Source organism: Camelus ferus, chromosome 10 (genome assembly GCF_009834535.1).
Source record: "Camelus ferus isolate YT-003-E chromosome 10, BCGSAC_Cfer_1.0, whole genome shotgun sequence".
Lineage (NCBI taxonomy): Eukaryota > Metazoa > Chordata > Mammalia > Artiodactyla > Camelidae > Camelus > Camelus ferus.
In genome coordinates, this window is record NC_045705.1 from 55217126 (window position 1) to 55243461 (window position 26336).

At 47.6% G+C, this 26336-nt stretch overlaps 1 protein-coding gene and 1 long non-coding RNA gene across 3 annotated transcripts; one reads left to right on the forward strand and one right to left on the reverse strand.

The window, feature by feature from the left end:
* Positions 1-2327: 2327 nt before the first annotated feature.
* CCKBR (cholecystokinin B receptor) lies at positions 2328-14379 on the reverse strand. 2 transcript variants are annotated; one of them, XM_032489169.1, is made up of 6 exons: positions 14122-14226; positions 9480-9581; positions 5010-5261; positions 4607-4856; positions 4147-4319; positions 2328-3998 (listed from the first exon to the last, which is right to left on the reverse strand). In XM_032489169.1, the coding sequence occupies exons 3-6, from the start codon at positions 5212-5214 to the stop codon at positions 3460-3462; spliced, it is 1167 nt and encodes a 388-aa protein (XP_032345060.1). In that variant the 5' UTR covers positions 5215-5261; positions 9480-9581; positions 14122-14226; the 3' UTR covers positions 2328-3459. The 2 variants fall into 2 exon arrangements, with proteins under 2 accessions (XP_032345060.1, XP_006185733.2); XM_006185671.3 differs by lacking the exon at positions 9480-9581 and having other exon boundaries at positions 2331-3998; positions 14122-14379.
* On the forward strand, positions 9982-25043 carry LOC116666460. The gene is made up of 3 exons (XR_004323334.1): positions 9982-10556; positions 15334-15443; positions 23831-25043. It is a non-coding gene; the product is annotated as an uncharacterized LOC116666460 (long non-coding RNA).
* The last annotated feature ends 1293 nt before the right edge of the window (positions 25044-26336 follow it).

Genomic DNA, 26336 nt, shown 5'->3' on the forward strand with positions numbered 1-26336 from the left:
GCAATCTTCCTGAGCTTGTCCATTTTCCAGGGGAGAGAGCTGCTGCATCTGATGTAACTCTCACAACTGCATAGCAAGGCATGACATATCCCCAGATGAGGGATACTGACAGATGAGGGAAACTGAGGCTCAGAAAGGGAAAGTAACCAGCCAGAGCTAGTCACTCCATCGCTAGTAAATGACATTGGGGTAGACTGTCCTTTTCTGTCAGATGAAGAGAAATGTTCTGTAGAGGAGTTCTGAGAATGAAATGAATTGGTGTATATAAACTCCTGTCACACAACACCAAGAAGCATTAGGTTTCACCCCTACCTACTCCAACACAAGACCTTCTAGGCCTAGGGCTCAGTCACCTTCCCATGACATCATGCAGCTCTCTGACCAGTATGGGAAATCAGGTAGGAACACACCTAACTATGACTGAAGGGAAAGAGCAGTATGAGCAGAGAGGCTTTATAAGGATGACCAAGCAGGACTTCATGGAAACAGCAGTATTAAATCTGGACTTGAAAATGAGACAGGAGGGAAGAGGGCAGGGCATGACCATTAAAAGAATGACAAAGCAATTAGCACCAAGATGGCGGGAGATTCAACTCCCAGCAGACCTTGAGGCCCATGATGAGGGGAGATTTGACTTCTAGTAGAATTTGAGCTTCAGTATATGCTCATTGTGGTACATTAGCATGGTAAATGGCACTACCATAGGCTCCATGACAGTTCTGAGGCTAACCATAAAAAATAATAAAAAAGTGGGCAGTGGCCCAGTTCTTGCGAGTCCCAGCGCCTCCCCCAAAGTAGTTGAAATAATCCTCCCACTTGTTAGCATATGAAGTTACCGAGCCCATAAAAACTAACAACCCTGCACCTCTGTAGCCTTTCCCTTGCCTTTTGAGATGATCTGTACTCTGTCTATGGAGTGAGTATCTACTTTTATTTTAAACACCCATCCCCACACCTTGTGGCCTCTCTGGCCTTCTGAGATAGTCTACACTCAGTCTATGGAGCGTGCATCTCTCTGAAAAAAATCTACTTTTACTCAGCTATAGTTTGCGTTTGAATTATTTTCCTGCATGAAGCCAAGGACCCTCACTTAATGGCGCACATTCCAGAGACTCACCTGGGACCTGGGGCATGGCCATCCTCTCACACCTCATTTTTCCTGTATAAAATGTTTTGTTAGATTTTAAGAGATGGAAAATAGATAGGAGGATCCTAAGACTGCACGTTTGACAACTAGATAGGGCATGGGGTGGAGTGATGGATGTATAAGTATCCCATAGACTGCACAGTTTGTGAAATAGTGTTATTCAGTGCCTATGTGCTAAGGTATCGGCTAGCCCTGGGCCACTGTACTTAAGCTCACACTCCAGGCAAAGAGTCTGGACTGATCCCTCCCCCACTGAGCTCCCCACCTCCATCTGACAATCTGCAGGAGTCCAGGCCCCAGCTGGAGGGGCTGAGGGTGGGGCAACCTCATCAAGGCTGTATCTCCTTCAGAAGGGATGGTGGGGATGGGGGTGGTGAGTGCCACAAAGGCTATGGGCAACCCTACTTCCACCCCCTGGAAAAGCTGGCATGAGAGAGAAAGGCCCAAGATCTTGCTTTCCACAACTCAGACCAGCTGGGATTCTATTTTTAGCCAGCACTGTCTTAGTTGACAGCTTGCAACGCCTTCTCCCTCCTTTTCTTCCTTCCTCCTGCCTCTTGCAGCCCAGAGCCCTGTAGAAAGGATGGATGGGAGCAGCCTCAGCACTGGTAAACAGCAGACCACTCTCCTTTCTCACTGCCCTTCACTCCATCCAGCCTTTGTCCAGAGTAGTTAGTGGGTGGATTTTAGAGGTATTATTGGCTGTGAAGCTAATGAGGCTTACATTTCAGGGCTCCTCACTTGCACAGTTTTCTTCCAAGGTCCTGGGCAGTGTCCTAGCAATTTTGTATATAATTTTGTATGTTTTTCTTAAAAAAGGGGGCACTCAATTTTATAAGCTCCAGGCCCTGCAAAACTTGGGTTCACCCCCTGATGGATATGGTTTCTTTCCCACCTCTAGCTGTGTCTACTTACAATAGGATTATTTCTGTCTTGCTCTAATTTATTGTACGACCTTGAGCAGTTTACTTTGCTGCTCTGGGTCTCAGTTTCCCCATCTGTTACAAGATGAAGTGTCAAGGAGCCCTCTCCCAGCATACTATGCCTCTGAGCATCCGTGTGTTTCCCCTTGGTGAGGTCATCTGCTCTTCCCTGTTTGTCACTGAGTGTGTCCAGGGGTGATGTTGCTGTCTCTGCCTCTCTCTAGAGCTGCATCAGTCTTACAGGCAGAAGAGATGCTGGGCTCTGGGACTCCTAGGCAGGCCCAGCCCCGTGCCTCCCCACCCCACACTGCCTCTTTGTTGCTCGCCAGTAAGGGTGCTTCCATGGGGCAGAAGCTTGACTAGGTTCTGATACCAGGGAAGAGTGCGTTAAAAAGGCCCTATTCTTTAATTACTTCTCTGTACCTGTCATGGTCTGACACATGGTGTTTCCAACACACATCGAATAAACTGAGTCTTATCATACAGTGCTTCCACTTGTCATTAAAATTTTAATAAGCATCTATTAATAAAGTACCTTAATAAGGGCATCACTTTAGGACAATGTGCTCAAGAATTGTGATGTGTCATGGATACCCCACCTCCCACCCCCACTCCCATTCCGAGCTACAATGTCCGACACAATGTCTGGGATGACCACCCAGAGAGAGTTCACACAGCCTCATCTAGCCTCAGACCATGGACTTTTTGGCAGGGGGTCATGCGCAGGAGTGAGCAGCAGGGGGAGGGATCCAATAGAGAGGACTCCGCCCAATCCTGTGCCTCCTCGTGTGCCCCAAAAGAGTCCAAAAGGAAATTTAGGAGGAAGCCAAGATATTTAGTAGTTCTTGAAGAGGTTGGGTGAGGGAGGAGGGGCAGGGCCATAGTATTTAACTGGAAAGGAATGAAGGGACTTTGCAGTACCAAACAGCCGTGGGTCTGGGAAGCATGAGATTAGGCAGGTTGGTGTTTGCAGCACTGATTGGGGAAGGGCACTGTGAGGTCAAACTGGGGGCCACCTGGAGCATATCAGGAGTCAGTCCTGTGCCAGGCTCCAGAGCTGTTAAAGACTCAGTGCCATTACTATATGTGTGAGACGCAGGTCAGCCCCTGTCAGAATTTCCAATGCGTAGTTTGTCCACTGCGAGAAACGCTGGGTCTGTGTATGTCTAAGGTCAGTGCCATGTCTCTACGTGCCAGGCTCAGTCCCCTATCAAGGGTGCTTCGTCTCCTATGTAGGGGTCCGGCTTGTTTCCTTTGTGTCAGGTAAGCCACCTTTTCCTTTGCATTGGGGTTAGTTCATGCTGTTGGGTGTCAGTCTGTTGTGTCAGTTGGTCTGTGCCTCTTGCGTGTCTGGATGGGCGGTGCTCGTAGGAATCCGTCTGTCCTGCCTCAGCCAGGTCCCAGCGTGCTGATGGTGGTGTAGCTCAGTCTGGATAGTGAGGCGATGGAGGGGGTGGGAGGGTCCTCGTCCGGTAGCGGTCTGGGGCGCGCTCGTGGAGGCCGAGGGCAGCAGCGGGCGCACGTTTCCAGGCAAGCCTGGCGAAACCGACGGTGCATGAAGCAGTAGACAAGGGGATTGACACAGGCAGAGGCGTAGCTCAGCAGGTGGATGAAAGAGATGGGCGCGCCTGAAAGAGCACGATGTGCACCGGGGCCATCGAAGGCGCGCCACGTATTGGCGCTGTACACTGGCAACCAACACAGGAAAAAAAGCACAACGATCACCAGTAACATCCGCACCACGCGCTTCTTAGCCAACAGCTTGGCCTGGGCGGGCCGGGGACCGGATCCTGGCCCAGGCGTGGAAGCGGTCAGCGCAGACAGCTCCAGTACAGGCCGGGAGCGCGGAAGCTGCACGTAACAGCCATCTCCGTCCTCACCAGCCAGCCGGGTCTCCGACCGGCAACGCCCGTTCGGGTGGGCAGGGCCTGAGCACAGACGATGCGAGGTCAGAACAGATGGCAGAGTCCCTTTCCCCCCATTTCCAGCCTCTCTTCCTGCTCACACTTTTCCCCGCCCCACCCACTATAGGCCCCGCCCCTTCTCAAAGTCCCGCCCTTCCTGGATTTCACCTACCTTGTCCGGCCCCACCTGGCAGCCCTCCTTGGCCTCCGACCCGGCTCTGGCTTTCGCTGTCACTGTCACCGTCAAAGCGAAGCCCTAAGTAGAGCTCGCGGGAGATAAGCCCGTAGGCCACCGCCATAACCACTCCCGGTACGAAAAACAGAAGCAGGAGCAGCAGTACCGACCTGGAGACAGAGCACAGACCAATCACACGAGTTTCTGACCAGCTTTAATCACGGATGGAGGAAGACCCAAGAACTGATGCTTCTAGGGTTGGTGACCAGGTCCCAGAGGTAGCAGTAGGATTTGGGGTGTGGCTGGGAAGGGCTAGAGAACTGGGGAGGAACCCCAAATGGAAATCCCAGGGTAGTGGGTGCCGAAAGAGAATTGGAATGCTAATTGATAGAGCAGTTGGAGGAAGATTCTTGAGAAGGGAATTCCCAGGAATGGAATGGGTAATAGTCACCCTCACCAGGTTTGGCGAACCCGTGCACTGGGCCAGCGATGCATGCACTGCAGCACACGAGGCCCTGCTGGCTGCACGGCAGTGTACACCGGGTAGGGCACCATGAGCAGTCCGGACAGCATCCACGTGGCTACGATCACACGAGCTGCGTGGGAGCGTGTCTGCCACACCCGCGCCTGCAGTGGTCGGCAGATGGCGCTGTACCGCTCCAGGGCTATGGCCACGAGGCTTAGCGTGGACACACTCACAGACACCCCTAGCAAGGGAAAAGGAAGGGATCACCTAGGAAACTTGCACTGCACACTCACCAGTGTGACCTCCCCATCTCCGATGGAGAAAGTCTCGTACACCCGGCAAGGACTTTAGGACAGGAGACGGGCAAGGAAGGCAGATTTGTTGTGTCACCTACCCATGAAGTAGGAAACCGCCTTGCAGACGACTGTGCCAAAGATAAATGTGCCCATGAGATTGGGCAGGAGGGTAAAGGGCATGCAAGCCACCGCCAGCAGGAGGTCGCTGACTGCCAGTGAGAGCAAGAAGGCGTTGGTGACGGTCCGCAGGCGACGGCTCAGTCCCAGAACCACGATGATAAGCACATTTCCTCCAACACTCATCAGAAAGATCACGGCATAGAGGGTGACTCTAATGGCCAGCTCCAATTCTGGGTAGGAAAAGGGAAAGGTGGCAGTAGGGGGTCTGGCCCCTACTCAGCCAGGCTCTCCATCTCTCTTATCACCACTATCCAGCCAGATCTTCTGCTTCTCAAGTCCCGTCCCCCCCCCCCCCCCCCCCCGCCCAGGACCCACTCAGGAAAAGGTGAACTTGAATCCTTGACCCTTCTAACCCCTGGAAGTCTGGTTCAAGTGGCCTAATGACCCTTTCTTTAGAAAGCATGTCTCGTCTCAAGCTTTATTCCCAATCCTCCTTCTCTTTGACAAACTTCTCGAAAAGATTATTTGCATCTTTTCATTCACTCCTCAATCTATTACAATCCAGTGCCTTGTTCCCCCAACCTATTCTGCTCGACCTCTCAGTAGTATATTACACGGCTGACCACACATTCACTACCTTTTGAAACACTGGTCTGATCATGTCTTTATTGACTTAAAAAATGATAACCAACCAAACAAACAAAAACCTTCACCTGCTCTCAACTGTTTGCAATCCTTTAGCATGGCATCCAGATTCTCCCAGAACTGCCCTCTTCCTTCCCCCACCTTCTCCCTGCAATGCACCCACTTAAGCCACTGGATGACTCAGTTTCTAGGAGGCATCACATGCACTCATGTCTCCTTCTCTTGCTTATGTTGGTTTCTCAACTTAAAGTGCTGTGTCACCACCCCCTCCCCATGAATACCAACCAACTAATATCTCCCAGTAACAAACTTGTTTTCTGTATCTGATGAATTCCTATTCACTGTTGTCTTTAAAGACTCAGACTGACTGCCCCTGTCTTCTGGAAGGCCTTTCTGGGCACCTTATTTGGAGCTAATCTCCCTTTCCTCTGACCCATGCATGTTCTCCCTACATCTGTTAGAACCGTTTTTACTTTCTGCTTTGTATTTTAATTGTCTCCAAACATTCATTCTCACTCCACAGACATTTACGGAGGACTCCCTTTCTACCAGGCACTGGGGCAAAGAGATAAATACGGTAAATGCCCTGGCACCTGAGAGCTCACAGTCTAGAGGGAAACTCAGAGGTCTAAACAGATAATTGTCACATGGTGTGATAAGGGGTGAAGTTGAGGAATACACAGAGAGCTCTGGGAGCTCACAGGAGGGACATGGAGAGTCACTGGGCTAGACAGAGGCTGACCCCATGCATTTGTGTCATTGTCTATTGGGAGAAGGATTCATCTTTGGGCTTTCATATCACAGCCAAGCAGATCCAGAAAAAGTTGGATTGAATTACACTCAACCTAGTCACCCATACCCATGGCATCAGCATGAGAGAGTCAAGAGCTTGGAGGGAGAGAGGGCAGGGATGGAGCCTACCAGGTTGCGGGGAGGGAATGGCCCAGAGCTGCAGCCCCCTTTTCCATAGCCCCATTTGGCTGACTTTTGCTTAGCTCTCAAATTAAACTGTTTTTTTCATAATAATAGCCAATTTATTCAGAAGCTGTTGTAGGTTTCAAGTGAGTGCTATTTACAAGGGGTCCCCTAAGTGAACTTAGCAGTGATATTACTTGCTCAGAGCACACAGTGAGCAAAGAGCTGAATCAGAGTAGAAGCCAGCCTCTAAAGCTCTAAAATGCTTTGCCTCCTACTGCTGCCTCACTTCTCTGTCATTCATTGTGCTGCCCCTCCCTTTCCCTAAACTCTAACATGGCATTTCTCACTGTAGTATTATGTCCATTTTCTATCTCCCCCGCTGGACCATGAACTCTTGAGGACTGGGACAAGGTCCATCTTGTTCTCCAGCATATCCCTAATAATGTCCCACCACCACAGGAGGTGTCAACACATGCTTGCTAACGAATCTTAGTGGACCTCTGTCACTCTCCACACAAAGGCCCTATTCTGCCCCTCATCCATCCTTCACGTCTGTGCCTCTAGAACTCTGACATGCTCTCTCCTTGCTGCCTCTCTCTCTTTGGAGATCCGTGTTGGAGGATCTTTTGGGTGGTGGGAGGAAGGTAGTCAATGGACAGGCTGTGATTTGAGATGTGTTACTTTTACTATTCTATACAAATCATCTGTGTCTTTTTAGAATCTGGGCCCCTCTCTGCAGGAAAGGCTTATGGAAATCTTATGTGTTACAATTTGAGGGGTGTGTGTGTGTGAGAAATAAAGAACCTTTGGGAGGGGAATCAGAGAGGTCCTTGGACCCCCCAAAATAGAGCTGGTGGTCTGTCTCACACTGTTTGTGTCTTGTCCCTGTCCAACACCCCTCCCCACTCTCGTCCCTCACCCCTTAATCTCTCTAATTCTATCATCTCTCTCACATCCTCTTCTGGATGTTTTTCTTCAACTGGTTCTTGATTCAATAACCAGGCCTCAAGTTGGTACAGCACTGTAAAGTGTGAAAAGCATATTTCTCATTCATTCAGCTGACTAATGTGGACCATGTGCGTGCCCTTGAACTTGGCTAACTGTGGTGGAGCTGAGAGATGGGACTAGGCCCACTCTTATGAAGCCCCCAACCTGCAGGGGACCCCTGAAAACTAGAAGACAAAGTCCCAGTAAAAATGACCAGCAATTGAACAATGCTTTGCTGTTTTACTGGGCATTTCCAGCTGTTACCTTATTTCCAGCCACCACTGTCTCTTCAAGTCTTTGCTGTTGAACAGTTAGTAGATGTGAAAAAGACTTATCAAAAGTGATCTTAGAGCTAGGGGTCTGGGGAGAGGGAGGGAGGGATGAATAGGTGGAGCATTGGGGACTTTCAGGGCAGTGAAACTATTCTGTATGATACTGTAATGGTACATAGACGTCATTATACATTTGTCAAAACCCATAAAACACAACATAAAGAGTGTACCCTAATGTCAACTATGGAATTTAGTTAATAATGTATCAATATTGGCTCATCGATTGTTAACAGATGGACCACACTAATGCAAATGTCAAGATGTTAAGGATAGGGGGAACTCTGTGTCTGAGTGTGTGTGTGTGTGTGAATGCATCCCTGTGTGTTTGTGTGGTGGCACAGGAGTGACCATGGTGGCTTCAGTGACTTGCAGCCTGAGGTAATGGTGGAGGAATAAGAGATGGACCTCCTGGTTACCACCACTAGTGCCTTGACAGTATACCTGCGGGCATCACCTTGCCAGGGATGGGAGGAGAGCAGAAATTAGAACAGGGGACTCAGAAGACGGGGACTCAGTCAGCTTCTGGGGTCTAAAGGATCTGCATTTGTGTTGTCCAGATGATGGCAGAGAAGTGTAGGTACAAAAATACAGATAAAATGACATGAAACAAAAATCAGGCTTTTTTTTTTTTTTTTTTTTTTTTTTTAGAAATATCGAATCACTGTGTTGTGCATCAAGAGCTAACATAGTGTTGTAGGTTAATTAGACTTCAACAAACAAACTCATAGAAAGAGAGATCAGATACGCGGTTACCAGTGGTGAGGGGTGGGGGTTGGGAGGAGGGGGAATTGGATGAAGGTGGTCAAAAGGTATAAACTTTTAGTTATAAGATAAATAAGTATTAGGAATATAACGTCCAGCATTATTAATATAATTAACACTGCTGTATGTTATTTATGAAAGTCGAGAGAGTAAATCCTGAGTTCTCATTACAAGGAAAAATATGTAGTTTTTCTACTTCTTTTGTATCTATATGAGATGATGGATGTTCACTAAACTTGTTGTGGCCATCATTTCATGATGTATAGAAGTCCAAGCATTATACTGTACACCTTAAACTTATACAGTGCAGTATGTCAATTATATCTCAATAAAACTGGAAAAAAGAATAATTGATTATTAAGGCTTCCTGCCTTATTTATAGGTTTTATCTTGGCATAATGTATCTTAAGACTTTTTCCTGCTTTAATATGAAAAAAACTTATGAAGGTAAAACATAATTTAGATCTGCATATAGGTCTTATTTACTAAGGGCCCATGAAAAAAATCTTGGAGAAGAGAATAGTTCATTTATTATATTTATTGTATCTCCCTCTCTCTCTCTCTCTATTTATCTATCTATATAATATCTCCCCCCTTCTAGATGGAACGTAAGTTCCAAGAGGGCAGAATGCATCTCAAATGTCCAGAACGTCTTACATATAAAAAGCATTCAATGAGTATTTTGAATAAATGAATAAATGAATAATTCATGAATTTTCTAACACTCAGTCATTATGAATACATTTGGTTTTTAGTGATGATAGTATATATACACATATTTAAGAAATTTCATTCTGTACTTACCATTTTAACTTAGGATCTGTTTCTCTAGATTATAATTTTTCAATTAAATATTCATTGCTAATGACATTTTCATTAGTTCCGATAGAAATATGGTCACACATCCTAAAGAGAAGCAATATGGCATTTTTACCCATGTGGAAGGAGCAACTATCCTGAACTAAGCCTAACATTTTTTTGTGATATAAAAACAACAAAAATTTATTTTCTAGTGTTCCTACTACATTCCAGCTCTGACCTGAACTTGAGGCTAGTGCCAGCTAGTCTTCTTTTTTTTTTTTTCAGTGGTTGCACCATTTTATTTAAAAAAATTTTTTTAACACCTTTATTGTCGTATGATTCCTGTACAGTAAACTACACATATTTCAGATGTACAATTTGATGAATTTTGATAGATGTAGACACCAATGAAACCACCACCACAATCAAGACAGCTATCATTTCCGTCACTCCCCAAGAGGTACAAATTTCGAATTCCCAATTTATCCCTTCCTATCCCCTTTACCCCTGAAAACCAGGCTTTTTAAAGAAAGGACTCCACAGAACACTGAGGCTACTGAAAGCCTCAAGTCCTGCTGTCCACTGGTGTGTTGGATCTGGTCCTCATGCACACAGACATCAAAGTGGTACCCATGCCTGTGTGGTGAGGATGGGTAGCATCCAACTGATTGTGGGTAACAGCTAGGCGATGGGGACATCCCAACGTCAGTGGGTACCAACCGAGGGAGCAGAAGTAATATGCAGGGTGTGTGTGTAGATAAGATGAGAGTAAACATTAGGTAACACTTTAATCTTTGAGATGGTCTCTGGGTGGGTGAGAGTAATGCATATTTCTGGGGGTAACATCTGGAGATAGGTAACAGCTATGTGTCTACAGGTAATATCTGATGGAGCGTGAGTTGCCTTTAAGTTTAGGTTATACCTGAGTAAGTGTAACATCTGAATGAGCAAGAGTCTGCAGACAACATCTTATTTTGTAGGTAACATCTTCAGGAAGCATGGGTTCCATTCAGAGGCCTGTGGGTGAACGGGGGCACATCTGGCTGATGGTTGTCATGGCTGACTGAGCAGAAGTTATATGTGAGTATGTGTGGGCAATATTAAAGTGAGTGTGGATAAGAGACATTAAATTAACAGATTAAGATGTCAATCTGATTGAGGAAAACAACTGAGAGCCTGAGTGAAAATCTGTAATGTCTGAGTCTTTGTGGGTAATATCTGATTATGTAAGACTAATGTCTATGACTTTATGGGTAGTATCCGGAGAAAGGTTACTGAAGTGAGCACGGCTAATATTTGATTGTGTGCAGACAATAACAAAATGAAAAAGAGCGTGTTTGAAGGATGAGTAGTATCCACATGACTGTGGGCAGTATTAAAGTGGGTGTTTTTCTGTGGGTAGCTTCTGAGTGAACAGGGGTAACATTCAAGCCTATGTGGATTATATCAGAGTAATGTGAGGAACACCCACATTTCTGCTGGTAACACTGGAGTGAGCCTGGGTACCATGCATCAGTGGGGGGGACATCTGAGTGAGTGTGGCTAACCGATTCTCCGCAGGTGACCTCTGCCTGCCTGCCTAACTAACATCCAGACGCGTGTGGGCGGCAACAGCTGGATGACGGAGGCCAGTTCTTGCACCTGGGCTCTGTGCTGCTGCACAGTCTGCTTTCTCAAGGGCTGTGACTCCACAAACCATCCCCACTATCTCCTGCACTCCCACCGCCCTCTCTCTTGGCCCATTCCCCATCAGCATTTAAAAAGTTCTTATGGCTACTACACACACTCCCCCCCAAAGCCAAATAGACACACACACACACACACACACACACCCTACACACCCTTCCTCAACCCTATGTTATTATTGCTAGCACAATCCTGTTTCTCTCTTTGTCTGTCTCCCTATCAAACTTCTGGAAAGTTTTGTCTGCACACCATGGGTCACTTCTCATGACCCCTCCCCACAGCCCAAAAGTCAACCTACCTAGTCAGGCGGTAACACCCACAATGCCTCCTAAGGACTTCCTGTTATTGAATCCGAAGGATGCTGTTCTGTCCTTATCTGACTTACATGGGCAGAATTTGCCATCACTTATCCCACCCTGCTGGAAATTTCATTTTTTCCTTGCTTTCTTGTCTCTCTGACAGCTTTGTCTGGTCTCCTTCATGGACTCTCTTTCCTCTGCTTGGCTTTTTAAAAATTGGTCTTCCTCAGGGTCCTGTCTCAGAATCCCATTTCTTTTTATCTGACACAATCTCTGTATGATTTAACCTATTCCCATGGCTTCCACTATCTCCTCTAGACAAACAGCTTTCAAGGCTGTATTTCCAGCTCTTACCTCTCCCCTGTGTTCCAGAGCCTCGGATTCAAAAGCTTACCTGGGCAACTCCACCAGTATATTTCACTGGCATTTAAACTCAGTGGGTTCCGAATGGAACGTAAAATCTCCTCATTCAAACCTGTTGCTGTTCCTTCGTTATCCTTCTCATCATATAGCACCAACACCCATCTGACCGTCTAAGCCAGAAAGCTGGATGCCATACCTTGACCTCTTCTTCCCTCTCCATTTCTAATAAATCATCAAGTTCTGTTGATTCGACTTCCAGAAGTGCCTCTCAGATCCATCCAATTCTCTCCATCTCCACTGCCAGTACCTTCGTCAAAGCCAGCATCATCTTTCACCTGGACCAGTGTAATCTAGTAGCCTTTTAAAGTACCCTCCTCCCCCACCTCTTGTCCTCCACTCCATCCTCTACACTACAGAACTAATCCTGGCAGTACTACTGAACCTCTCAGTAATTCCCATTGCCCTCAGGATAAAATCCACACCCCTTAGGTCCAGAAGGCTCTCTGGAAACCCCTAGGCTGGTCCGCATTCTGAATGTTCGTTATTCCTCTCTGATGGTACATGTCTCAGGAACACAGAAACTATGACACACCGAACAAAAGTGCCATGGATTTACACTCTGGGCATTTACATATGCTGTTTCTCTGTTTGAGATGCTTTTTATCTTTTTTTGCTCCTTCACTTGGCTGGCTTTCCCTTAGCTTTAGAATTTTTATTTCAATTCACTCTTCACCTCCTCAGGAGGTCAACTTTGATTTCCAAGGCTCGGCTAGGCCAGAGGGGCTCCTCTTCCGTGTTCCCACGCCCCCCCTCAAGGCACTTCCCACTTTCTCTGGCAATTCCCTGCCTACTTGCCTCTCTCCCCCATTAAACTGTGAGCTCCACGAAGTAGGAGCTGTGTCAGTTTTGTTCTACTCACGTTCCTGGTGCCTAGCACAACCTCTGATTCAAAAATACTTGTTGAATGAAAGAACCTAGATGTAAACAACAAGAGGGGTGTGCCAACTGATATGAGAAAGCATGTAATATTTTGTGGGCTAAATAAATATTGAATTACAACTTATTCACACTTCCCCTTCTTGAACTTGGAGTAATTTTCTTCTGCTTAGCACTGTTCCCTCTCCTGGAATCCCACTTCTTGCTTGTTTACCTTCTAAACTCCAGCTTCAAGGTTCCCTCTGTGAAGTTTTCAGACTCCTTCTCCTTTGGGTGCTCACAATTTGGACCCTCCTGTGGGACTTCCCACACTGACTGTGATTTTCCTATTGGTTTTGTCTCCCTGCTGGAGACCTTGGGGGTGAGGGTCCAGACTGGGTCTAACTCATCCCTGTGTAGCCAGCACCTAGCCCAGGGACTACAATAGCAGGTGACTAGTAACCAGGAAAGAAGGAAAGAAAAGGTATGGGAAAGGGAAAAATATGACTTGAGCTAGGTCATCAAGAAAATGTGGATGTTGGCTGATGGGAGAAGTGAGAGTCATTTTGGGGACTGGGTGAGTGGAAGCAGTCTGGGGGTTGGAGGGGAAGGTCGCACAAAGGGATAGGGTGATGAATGGGGCAGCCAGGCTCTGGGCAGGAAACCTAAGGAGAGGCAGGTTGGAGAGGTGGCTTGGAAGGGAGTTGGAGACATGTTTGGAGACAGTGAAAGAAAGTGGATTTAGGGTCATGAGAACTCCAACTTGAGAGGCAAGGGGATTTGAAGGTGAGGGAAAGGGACAGGCAGCTCTAGAGAACAGCTCCCAGTCTAGTGTCCAGCCTAACTCCAGTTAGGGGATCTCTTTGGGGAAGGATAGGGGCTGAGGTGAGGGACACAGACGACAATAACTCTAACTTCCCATCCAGGCCTTCCAGAGTGCTCCCTCCCCACAACCAGTCCCCTTCTTTCCCCCTAGTCTTGTCTTCCTTTCTTTCCTTCCCCATTGTGGCTCCATGAACTGGATGCAAAGGGCAAAGAGAAACCTGGAAGGACTGGCTAGAGGAGCTCCTTGCCTTCCCATTGTATGTGTGGAGGAGAGGGCTGTGTGTTGGGCAGGGTGCTGTGTTTAGGGGTGACCAGGAGCTCTGGGGGTGATCAGGAGACCAGGGTGTAAAAGGGCTCTGACAAGGCGGTGTGAAGCTGCGATGGAATTTTAGGAGCTGTGGGGGACCAATGTGTCGGGGTGGGGGCTGTTGGGGGACTGAGGGGGTAGGAACTGTGCAGGGAGAGTGTGGGCGTTTGAGGTGGCAGCAGGGGCATCTGTGGGTGTTGCGGGATGCAGCAAGGAGGAGCTTGTAGAGGGGGCTTAGGGAGGCACCCACCTCGTGTCCCGGCTCCGCGGATGCGTGGTGGTTCGCAGGTGAGGTTGCCGGTGCCGCTGCCATTCTGGAGGAGGCCCCCTGGGCGGCACAGGGAAGCCCCCGGCCCGGGTCCGGATCCCCCCGGCACGCTCCGGTTCAGCTTTAGCAGCTCCATGGCCCCGGCCCAGCCGCCGCCTCCCTCCGCACGGCCGGGCGGGCTCCCGCTGCGGCTCCACCTGCTCGCGCCGCGATTCCCGCTGAGGCTCCCGCCCCGCCTGGTCCCCGCCCCCAACCTTGGCCCCTGTCCCTCGGCTCCTCCTCTGATCGCCCCGCCTAGGCTCGCGTCCCTCCCAGGCTCGGGTCCGCGGCTGTCCCGCCAGGTGACTCTCCGCCCCTCTCTCCCGCTCAGGACTTAGTCGCCCCCGCCCCGTCCCCCACTCCCCCACACTGGTGTGACTGTCCTCCAGGCTCGCCCCCTTCCTAGACCTCTCCAGTCTTCTCTTCGAGATTGCCTTCCCGCCTACTCCCCTTCATCACCATCCCAGTTCCAGGGGATTCTCGCGCGTGTGTGTGTGTGTGTGTGTGGTGTGTTGGCGGGGATTGGAGAGAGGGTTAGGGGTGGTTGGGGAGGGGAAGGAGGGAGCGTAAGACGGGTGGGCGCGGCCGCCGGGGGGTCTAGCATCTTCCCCTGGTGGGTCGGGGAACCTGGAGGTGGCAACTGAGCCGGGTCGGGGGCGCGTGCGGGGTCACTGGCTGCAGCGCTGGTGCCTTAGCCCTCGCAGAGCGCTGCGGGCACCGTACCATGCCTATGCCGCAGTGGCTGCCAGTGTCCGCGACACCATCACTGGTAGTTGCCTGCAACTCCTCGCCGCGGGGCTGGGGTAGCCCCAGCATCTGCTCCCGCACCCCCACCTCCTACCTCAGGCCCAACACCCAGGCTTCCACCCAAAGCGCCCAAGGAACCCTCCGCAGCGGAAAAAGATGAGGAAGGGGCACCATTTTTGCCTGGGGAACTCTGGCAAGGGAAAGGGCTGCCTGGAGGAAGAGTGACTTGGGTATTGACCGGGGTAGCGGTGCCTGGGATAAACAGGGTTGGGGTGGGGTGAGGGTGGGGTACGGTTCAGTTCCCAGCCCAGCGCAGGCACAACCGGGGAGGAGGCGGCTAGCTTTCTCTGTGGTCTCCAGGCAGCGCCCACCCTCACCCGACACACTCCCTGTTTGCTCTCAACGCAGGTGGAGCAGCCTGTGTAGGAGGTCAGGTTCCCACGGGAGCGAGCTGAAAGGGCGCAGGAGCACTGGGGCGCAGCGGGAACAAAACCGAAGGGGGCATGCGCAAGACTGCAGTGAGTTCAGCTCCTTGGGTAGCACTTTTCCTCTTCTTATATTTCAGCCCTGTTGATGTCATTCTTCTCCATTCCAAAGAAACTCCAGTATGACATGAAATTCCATTCTCTGGCCTCCAGCAGTAGCTGTCAGAGGTGGGAGTTATCAGCTAAAGAGCAGGTTAGACTGGGAATGAGGTCTGAGTTTATGGGAATTCAAAGAGTCCTATCCAATCAGAGTTTTGGAGAGGACCTGGTCCAGCTAGCACTGAGTTTATAGGGGATGGGACATTGAAGGAGGATTTAAGCCTGAGATCAGAGGGAATGTCGTCACCCCCCCCCCCCCCATTCTCCTGGCACTGCCTGCCTTCCCACTAGAGCAGCCTGCTGTGCTGTTTATTCAGCTCCAGCACAGGTGAGACTTCGGATAACCTGCTGGACTTTTCTCACATTGGATGATGGTAAGGTGTGGGGGTGGGGAAGCAAAGGAAACGTAGGGAAGAAAGGAGTGGAACAGGAGAAGTAGACAGCCATTCACTTATTCAGCAAAGTATGTGCCACGTATAGGGCTGGTACACCAGCTGTCCAAGACAGTTTGTGCCTGAGTAACTACTACTCAAGTGAGGGAAAATGACAGGTAAGCCAATGATTACAACATATGGTCATAAGTGCATCCACCAAGATGCACAAATCAGAAATTTAGAATCTGAAAAGAAAAAAAATATGTATGTATATGTATCACTGAATCACTTTGCTGTACACCTGATACTAACATCGTAAAACAACTACACTTCAATAAAAATTAAAAAAAAAAAGAAATTTAGGAATCATCCTGAATGCCTTACTCCCTTATATGCCTGCACCCCTGTGGTGAAGGCTGCAACAAAAAGCCCAGACTCCTTCAAAAATGAAGATTTTTTTCTCCTTCTCTACTGAGAATGCTGCTGAAAGATAGTTCTCAACTGTCAGCCCCTTTGGGTGTTGCCTGGGCTGAAGAAATCTGGCTCATCTAAGGTCATATTCCCTTCCTTGGGCATCTGTACCCAACAACTGATCAGCAGAGAAGTATAAAGGTTCAGCTCTCTCACCCCAAGAGAGGACAACCCTGAAAGATGTTCACAGCTCCTCATAGGGTTGACTGAGGTCTTTACTGGGACTGCTCAACTTCTCCCTTTGCCCCATCTCACTTTTTTCCATCCTTTCTCTTACACAGGTGTTGACTCCAGGAGCGCTCCTTAGTAAACATCCTCCCCAGTAATCTCTTAGAGTCTGCTTCCTGGGGAACATAACAGCCTCATTCCCATGTTCAATTAATCATGAAGTGCTGTTGATTTTAGCTACTGAGCATTCCTTGAATCAGTCTGCTTTTATCTCCACTGACATTGCCCCACTGTTTCTTGTACTATTCTCCCAGCCTCCTAAGTGGTCCACCACATTTTGATGATGCCCCCTTATATCCACCCTCCACCTTATAGCCAGAGTGATATATTCAAAATACAAGTCTGATTATGCTACTCTTCTGACCTTGTTTGGGGGATAAAGAAGGACTTTTTACAGAGTCTATGAAGCCTGCATGGCCTGGCTCCTACTGAACTTTCTAACCAGTGTTTCAAGTCACTACTCCTTGTTCTCTCCACTGAAGACACACTGTCCTTCCTTAGTCCATTTTGGGAATGTATGTCCTCCAGTTACATAGTTTCTGCACATTCTCTCTGGAAGATTTCTTTCCTTATCTAATTAACTCCTACTCACTCTTCTGATCTCAGCTTGAGGTCTCAGTGTTTCCCAGGGGTGTTTTTCCTGGCTTCCCCTCCTGGATAGGCAGAATTACAAGATGACCCCCAATGACTCTCACTCTTGTACGATCTCCTTCTCTAGAGTGTGGGTGGAACCTGTGAATATGATGAGATACTACTCCTATGTTTTATGGCAAAAGGGATTTTGTGGATGTAATTAATGTTGCTAATCAGTGACCTCAATATTATACAACTAGTCCTAACTAAATCACATAAGTCCTTTAAAAGCCAGGAGTTTTCTCTGGTTGGCAGCAGAAGAGGAAGTCAGAGAGATCTTAAGAACAAAATTTGATACACTGTTGCTCGCTTGAAGATAGAGAGGGCCAGGAGGCAAGGAATGAGGATGGCTGATTGGCTTGAGGATGGAGGAGGGCACAGGACAAATACCTGAGAGTGGCCTTTAGCTGAAAGCCATTTATGGCTGACAGCCAGCAAGAAAATAAGGACCTCAGTCCTACAACCACTAAGATCTTGCTAATGACAAGAATGTGCCTGGAAGCAGATTTTCCCCCAGAGCCTCTGGAAGAGAATTTATTCAGGCTGACACTCTGACTTCAGTAGCCTGATGATACCCTCCCTGAGCAAAGAACCCAGCCAGTGAGCTACTACACGAATGTTGTTTAAGCCACCAAATTCACAGTAATTTTCTACAGTAGCCATCAAAGGTAACACACGTCTCATCTCAGGAGATAGCAAATGTAGACACTTGCAAGTCATGCAAGGAAGAAGGAGGGGCATTGGAAATTTGTTAAGATTTAGAAAGATTTGGAAAGATTGTAGTGGCCACTGGTGTGGAGGGCAACTTAAGGAGTGGAACCATGGAGTCCATGACAGTAATTAAGGTGAAAGATGACAGTAGCTTGAACTAAAGTCATGGAGGTAGTGGAGAAGATGGATCTGAGAGATATTTAGAAGGTAGAGAGACATAATTTAGAGACTGTATGTGGAAAGTGAGGGAGAAGGATGAGATTAAAACTGAATAATGTTTTTGGTAACTGGATAGGCATTGTTGGATAATCACCTACTACTATATTCCAAGCGTATTACCTTTAATCCTCACAAAGAACTACAAATTTAGGTACAATATTATTGATCATTATTTTAAATGAAAATACTGGCTCAGAGAGTGTTAGGAACTTGCCTAAAGCCACAAAGCTACTAGGTAAAAAAGCTATAACTCAAAGCCAGGGATTTGGAAAACCAGAATTCAGGTGTTCCTAGTATGCTGCTTCTCAGATTGAGTGTAAGTTTTACTGTTACCTGGCCACTTTCTTTTTCTCATTTTATATTTTTCCCCCAAATTTTCTTTACTCAAAATCTCTAATTTCTAGCACTAATTTAGTGCTGGCTATAGAAGGTCAGCCTTCCTGGGAACTAGAGTTTGTCTCTTTCAGTGCCTATTTGAACTTGAAAGTCCTTCCCCCTCTTTTGCCTGAAAGTAATAATGTAATGCTGCTGTCTGAATAGTTATTACTGCTTGCTTTCCAAATAAAGGTTAATTATGATAATAAAGGGAGAGATTTGGGAATGAAAAAAAAATCTCTAATTTCATCTCTTACCCTGGCATATATGTTTGTACCCACACGTATGTGCACACACAGACACACACACACACAAACACACACACCATCCTTCACTCACAACGAATCACATGGCCTCTCACTTCATAGGGAAAATTGTGGCTATCATACAGCAGCTTTTACCAGGGACTCCAGCCTAGTTTGGACATGTTAAGTTTCAGATGCCTCTTAGACATCTAAGCAGGAATTCCAGTAGGAAGCTGAATATACAGGCTGTGCAAGAATGAATGTAAACCATAGAATTAATGAGAGAAGGTTGAATAAGAAGAAATGAGAATCCATGCCAGAAGTCTGCAAAAGACCATTATTTCAAGGCTGGATGGAGAAAGACCAGCCTGTCAAGAGACCAAGAAGGAGCAGAGGGGTGGGAGGAGAGTAAGGAGGGCAAGGCATTATACAAGCAGGAGGGGAGGCGCTGAATGGATTCAAATGCTGCTCCTGGAACAAGGAGAATGAGGACTGAGAAGTGTGCTCTGAATTCAGTGACCTGGAGACCCTCGGCCATGGAATGGGCCATCTTGATGAAGTTGTAGAGGCAGAAGGCAGATCTGGTGTCCCTAACGCTGCACGTGACTGGAGAACATGGAGCAAGTCACTTTAGACCAGTCTTTTAGAAGAACAGTTATTAAGGAAAGAGAGTCATAACTAGAGGGGGATGTGGAATGAAATATTCTTTTTTGAGATGGAGGGCCTGGAACATTTTTGGGAGGCAGATGGAAATTTTAGGAGTCAAGATGGTTTGTTATACAGCAATGTATAGAGGAGACCGCAGATGCTAGAGAGAGAGAGAGAGAGAGAGAGAAGGAAAGGGAGAGAGATTGAGAATTACTAGGCAAGCTTCCTGAGACAAGACAGGGATGTATAGAACCCAGCACTGTGTGGTGTGTTCTAGCTTTTGATGGGAGTAGAGACTCAAGTCAGTAGAAGGGAATGGTTATAGATGAAAAGGAAATGTCATGATAACCAGATAACAGATGTATTTCCTAGACTTTCTTTGCAGCTGAGTGTGGCTTTAGGACTACCTTCTGGACAGTGGTTGTGGGTGGAAGTCATTACTCCCCTGAGAAGCTTTCCTTAACCCCACCCCTCTGGGATAGGTGCCTCCTAAGCCATGTACTTCTGTAACACTGGCATCTCTCATTGCGCTAATTCTCACAGTTACATGTCTTGCAGCTGCCCTTTTACTTGTCTATATTCTAAGGGTCTGGCGCCTGTCCTTTTCTCTGACAGTTTCTCAAACCACTCTCCACACTACTCTCATTTCTTATTTTCTATCTTTTCTTTATGCTCAAGGCATCTTGAGTTGCTTATAGTTTCAAGGTGCCCTCTGTGTTGTTCATCATCCAGGTACCTTGCTCATACTTCTCCCCTCTAAGTGCAGATAGGTGATAGGAGGCGAGGGCTGGGGCGTTGGTGGGTGTACATTGTTGCAAGAAGATGGAAGCCGAGGAATAGATTCAGTGGAGAAGGGGGACATATCATGAGCCCAGGAGGAGGGAGGAGGGGATGAAAAGGCAATGCTGAGAGGGTCAAAGCTCATTTTTCAAAATCAGGAAATTCTATCTCTGCCAGGGATTAAGCCAACATTTGGAGAGAACGGGATTGCTGAGGGCCGAGAAACTCGGGGACTTATTTATTTATTTTTAAAAATTGAAGTACAGTCAATCACAATGTGTCAATTTCTTGTGTACAGCGTAATGTCCCATTCACTCATGTAGATACATATGTTCCTTTACATTAAAGGGTATTACAAGATATCAGGGGGACTTTAGATTAAAGCAAGGAGGGAACTGCAGAGTCAATGTGAGTAGCCAGAGGAAAGAGACAGAGACTGTTGTCCCAGAACAAGACAGAAACCTAAGCGGTTAAGGAGGCAAATGCCAGAGGTCCTGATGTAGGGCCAGGCTCAGTCCTCAGGGAAGCTGCCTTTTGGACTCAAGTCTTTTTTTTTTAAATTGAAGGATAGTCAGTTTACAATGTTGTGTCAATTTCTGGTGTACAGCATAATGTGTCAGTCATGCATATACATACATATATTCATTTTCGTATTCATTTTCATTATAGGTTACTACAAGATATTGAATATAGTTCCCTGGGCTACACAGTATAAACTTGTTGTGTATCTTGGACTCAAGTCTTGACCTGCCAAGGTTGTCAGTTTGGGGTTTTGTGTGTGTGTGTGTGTCTTTCAGGGGAGGTAATGGCCCACTTGCTTGACTCCTGTGGCTTCTGACTATTTACCTTTCCCTTGGGGAAGTCTCCGTCACCCACGCTACTGCCAAGGGTGGGCACATGATCCCTCTTTCAATATTCTATATCACGATTGTGATAAGAGGGGAATGTTTAAACAACACTTCAGTAAATGTTCAGGGGAAAGAACTAAAGAGAAGAGCACAAGGTGCCTAATGCACAGCCACATAACCTGCTGTGTAAGGTGCTGCCTTTTCCAGGTAGCTTGCAGGTCCGCAAAACAGCAGCGCTTTACGTGGGAAACCCAGCATTCACTAGCGGTGCTGTGAGGGTCGTGGAACAGGCTCCACCTCCACACCCCTGGCTCTGACACACATGCAGCCAGTCACTTAGTCCTTGGGGACTGGCTCAGTCCCTCCCCTGTGGCTGAGGAGATTGCCATCTCCCCTCAACCAAGACCTTCTTTTCTCTGCATTTCTTTGCTCTGCAGACATGCTCCTGTGCTGAGCTCCTGCCCACATACTCCCTGCCCACATAGAAGGCCCTTCTCTTGGGGTAATTAAATAAAGAGGGAGTGGGCTGAGAAGACAGACTGGTTGAAGCTAGAGCAGGCAGGGATGTCGGGCAGAGAAAAGAAACCAGGGAGAGGACCAGCCTTCCAGAACCTGGGGCTTACGCTGGGGAGGGCAGAGCACGCCTCATGGGCTGGGTCTCCCTGGATGGTTACACTTGGCTTCAGATGTGGGCTTTCACAAGCCAGGCAAGAGGGGCCTGGATCCTCCAGCTCAGGGACTCACTTGAGGGTTAAAAAGGCCAGGAGGTGGGGAGGGAGAGGGTATAGCTCAGTGGTGGAGCGCATGCTTAGCATGCTTGAGGTTCTGGGTGCAATCCCCAGTACTTCTATTAAATAAATAAATGAATGAATGAATGAATAAATAAATAAATAAACCGAATTCCACCACCAATAATAATAATAATAATAATAATAATAAGAAGAAGAAGAAGAAGAAGAAGGAGAAGGAGAAGGAGAAGGAGAAGAAGAAGCAGCTACAGGGAGTCATCCAGAGAGAGGGCTTCCGGGAAAACATTTGAGTTAGGCTCTGTGAGACCTGTTGCTGAAGGGCAGAGCTGAGGACAACAGGCCAAGGTAACGAGACAGGAAAGGCAGTGCCAGACACAGAGGGCCCATGCATTCTGGGTGAAAAGCACAGGAGTTTTCAAGCTACGGGGAGGGCAGTCCTGAATGATCCCAGCTGTTCCCGGTGCTGCCCCAACAGGTGCCTCAGGCTCCGACTTGGCACAACTTCCTCTTGTAATGTCTCTCAGCATCACCGCTGCTGCATTTTAGTCTTTATGAAAACATCTGAATAAGGTTTTTCACACACCAGTCGAGACCAGGGTTCTGTCCTCGAGATTCCACTTCTCCCTGGGAAATTCTCCCAGCTCTACAAGGCAGTGCCATCCTGAGGCCTGGGAGGGAGCTGGAAGGAGGGGCCGGAAGGAGAGTCCTGCGCCCTCTGCTGGCCAGATCTTGCATTGACAGCACAGCCCTGATACCAGGGGCCAAGCAAGGCTGCACAACCTGTGTGCCCCAGGGCCCTCAAACGCATGAGCTGCTAGAGAGGAAGAGTAACAGTCATAACTATTACTCATTACTAAGCAGTTGCTGTCGGCACTGGGAGACAGTTTACATTCGTTATCTCTTTCACATTTTAAGTCTCCAAGTTTTTCTTTCAACAACCTTGAAAGATTTTGTAGGAGACCAAGAGTCCCCTAGAGAGTAAGTGGTGTTTCAGAACTAAAATCTGACTCTGACTGGCTGATTTCCTCCCATGCTTGATACTTTATTTCCATTTCTCTTTGGGGCTAGCAGCCTAACCCACTGAAAGAAAAAGGTGAAGCAGGGTAGGTGGAAGAAGGGGAGTAGCTAACTGGGAACACTGAGCACATCTCAAATCTTAGCCAAGCCAAGGAGTCCTGAGGTCAGTGACCCAAGGAGGGAAGTGGGTGAGGCCCTAGGTCCCGCAGGAGGGAGAAGAGCTAAGCCAGAAGCAGCTGGGCTCTCAGAAGGAGGGTGCTTGAACAGTTTTTGACACCCCTGTGGGCATCTAGCAGTGACTCCCCCACTCCTGCCCTCCTCCCCCAGCTGCATGTGTGCAGGCAGAGGGCTGGAGTTGGCAGTCCTTCTCCAGATCAGTGGGTGGTCCCTTGTCTTTGGCTGCAGCCCTGAGATCATCACACTTCAGCACATTTGGGCAGACTTGCTGATGATTCACAGGCTTTGCTTTGCATCCCGACTGGCTCCTTCTCCTCTGGTTACTACCTAGTTCTCACAGTTACTGCGTGCAACCATCATTCTTAAGAAAGGAAGGAGCTTGCCTAGCCTTGGCCTCAGGCTGAGGCAGTCCCTTTCCTTATCTTCCTAAAAGAAACAGTAAGACAGACCTAAGAAAACCTTGTAAATAAAAAAACCTTGGAGCCCTGGTTTTTACAAACAAAAGCTAGGACAGAGAGTTTCTGAAAATTCCTATTTTTGACACTTAAAAAAGCTTTAAGTCTAGGGGATACAAAGATTTAGGTACTTTCTTATGATGGGAGGAGGGATACAATGAACAAAACCCAAATAATACCTCAGTGAATTTTCCTGCCACATATGTAGGTACTTAGCTTAGTGACTGATCGCAGCAAACAATATTCTTTGGATTAAAAGATTATTTATTTTGTTTTTTGTTTTTGTTGTTGTTGTGATTCCAGCAACTTAAAATTGTGTTTCCTTCTGCCCATCCTGACCCAGCTGTATTCAGCTTGATCTCAAATTGTCAAAACATTGTCTTCCACACAGGAGGGATGTCAAAAGGACCCCGACATGATATTGCTGATATGCAAGATGTCTTCTGGTGTGGTGGCTCTGCCAGGAAGAATTTGATCTCCTCATCCTTGAAAAGCAGAGGCAGAACCAGATGCATCCCTGACCCCAGAGGAATTTTCTTTCTGCATCCATAGTAGGCAAGGTGGCCAGTTATCACCCTCCTTGTGCTGTAGACCAGGATTCTATGGGGGCGGGGTGGGGGCCACATGTTCTAAGAGAGCCATCTCTTGGGACAGGTGTGCACATTGTAGTGTATCAATGAAAAGCTTCTTCTTGGCTCCCTAAATCCATCAGAAACCACCAAAATGGCCTTCATTACATACCCACCCATTCTAGTGCAACATGATTTGAGGGCAGAGACAGTAGGAAAACCTCTTGAGAAGTTGACAGACACCTTCCTTCAACATTGGGCCTTTATCTGCTTCAACCCCATTTCTTTGGTCGCCAAGTATCTACTTGGGTACTTACTATGTGCCAGGCACAGTTTTGGTCCTGTGGACACAGTGACAAACCAGACAGACCCAGTGCCAGCCCTATAGATATCATAATTTGTGAGGAAGCTATTCACAAAATAACCACATATTTTAAAATGATTTAATATGCAATCACTCTCCTAATCTCTCCTGACACCTTGGCTCCTGGCACAGCCTCAGTTGCTATGACTATTTTAAGAGGTTATGTTTCAAATCCTTCATGTCTGAGTCCATTTATGTCACCTGCATCATATCCAAAAGGTTGGTCTGCTTTGAGGGCACCAGTAGCTCTGGGGAACGTCTTCAGGGCCACACATCAGCAGATGCTCCCCATACCTCCCGCCCTCACAGCACTGAAGGCCCTACCCTACGTTGTCTTGTACAACCTGTAATAATCATTCCTGATATTCTGTAGTTGATGATGCAGCATCTTGAAATTAAGAACAAATTAACCACCAAAGTTGCTTACATCTCCCTATGTGGTCTGACTTTCACAGGTGCTTGAAAATCATATTATGAACCCTTCAAACACAAGTCCCCAAACTGTGTCTTGCTTCCTATCTGATAGGGGATGTCTCCACCTAAAAACTTTCCACCACTGTAGTAATACAGGCTTTCTGCCCATGTTTTCTTCTTGCTCCTTCTGCCTCCTACCCAGCCCTGGTGCTTCCCCATGTAGCCCTGCATGGCACAGTGTACCCCCACCCCTTGCTAAGGACTAGGAGTAATAAATTCTTTCAACAGCATTGATCTCTGTGTCATCAGTCAGTCAGTATAATACATTTATCAGTTTAATATTGATAAATTAAATTCCAGGCACATTTAAAAATACCACCCGGCACAGCTCATACCCAAAGACTGGCCAAGCCCTGGAAGAGCTAAAGTTGTGGCAAGAGTGAATCTGATTCAGAGATGACACCTGACTCCGCCCCACAGACCCCATAACACCTCTTCTGACCCAAACCTGCAGCCTTTCTAAGTATGCCAGAGTTACTGTAAAACTCCCCAAACACACATCTCCAGTTGTCCCCTGTCATGGTATTCCACTTTACCTAGTCTCTATTCTCCACATGTTATATTTTGGAATACTGTGTAGAGGAGAGCTGGATTTCTGCCAGGACCAAGGCCAGCTCCGACAACCAGCTTGGTAGGACAGGGCCAGGTGAACAGTCCTGGGAACTAATCTCCCTTTGGAATCAGTCCTGCATGCAAGGTTGCCCTGGCCCCACCCTCCAGGGCTGAACCAAAGGAAGGAAAAAGGAGCAGAGGTATTTACTCTGGCTTACTAAGCTAGATCAAACCCCTCAGAGCTCACAAGGCTGAGGACACAAACTCTGCTGTGAGAAGCAATGGTCAGTGTGTGTTTGTGAATATGTCTATGAAAGCATGTGCATACTTACAGCGGTGTGATGCTTAAGCCTGTTTTACCTTGACTCAGTACTGCTTCTTGATTTATCAGATACTCCCACTTCTTTGAATCCAACCCACCAGCTACTACACAGCCTGTGCCCCTTACCCCTGTAACCCAGGATTCAGACAGAATTCATCCTGGCCCACATCCGCTTTGCTTTTTCTCATCAGACCCGTGAATGTTTAGTGAGGAAGCAAATACTTTATTGACGTGCAACTTGCAGGGTACTCTGGTGAACCGCCCACATAGGGGAGCATTTAAAAGATATCTTGAAACAAGGTATCTTGTTTACAAGGGGGTGCAAACCCGTGGAAGGCATCTGTGTGTACTGGTGTGTGACTCTGAGTATATGTGTGTTTATGAGATGCATGACTTGACTGTGTACATCGTCTGTGGATATAAAACATATTTATGTAAGAAAGTATGTGTGCTCTGTGAAGGGGAACTCCAGAGCATTTTATATGGACTGCAAAGTCTTGGCGACAGTGTGTATATGCACAACTGAGTGTGTGTGAGTGAGTGTGCGCTGTGCATGGGAGATGAATGTGTGCTATGCTCCTGCATCCCTAGGTGGTGCATCTACAGACCCAGTCCA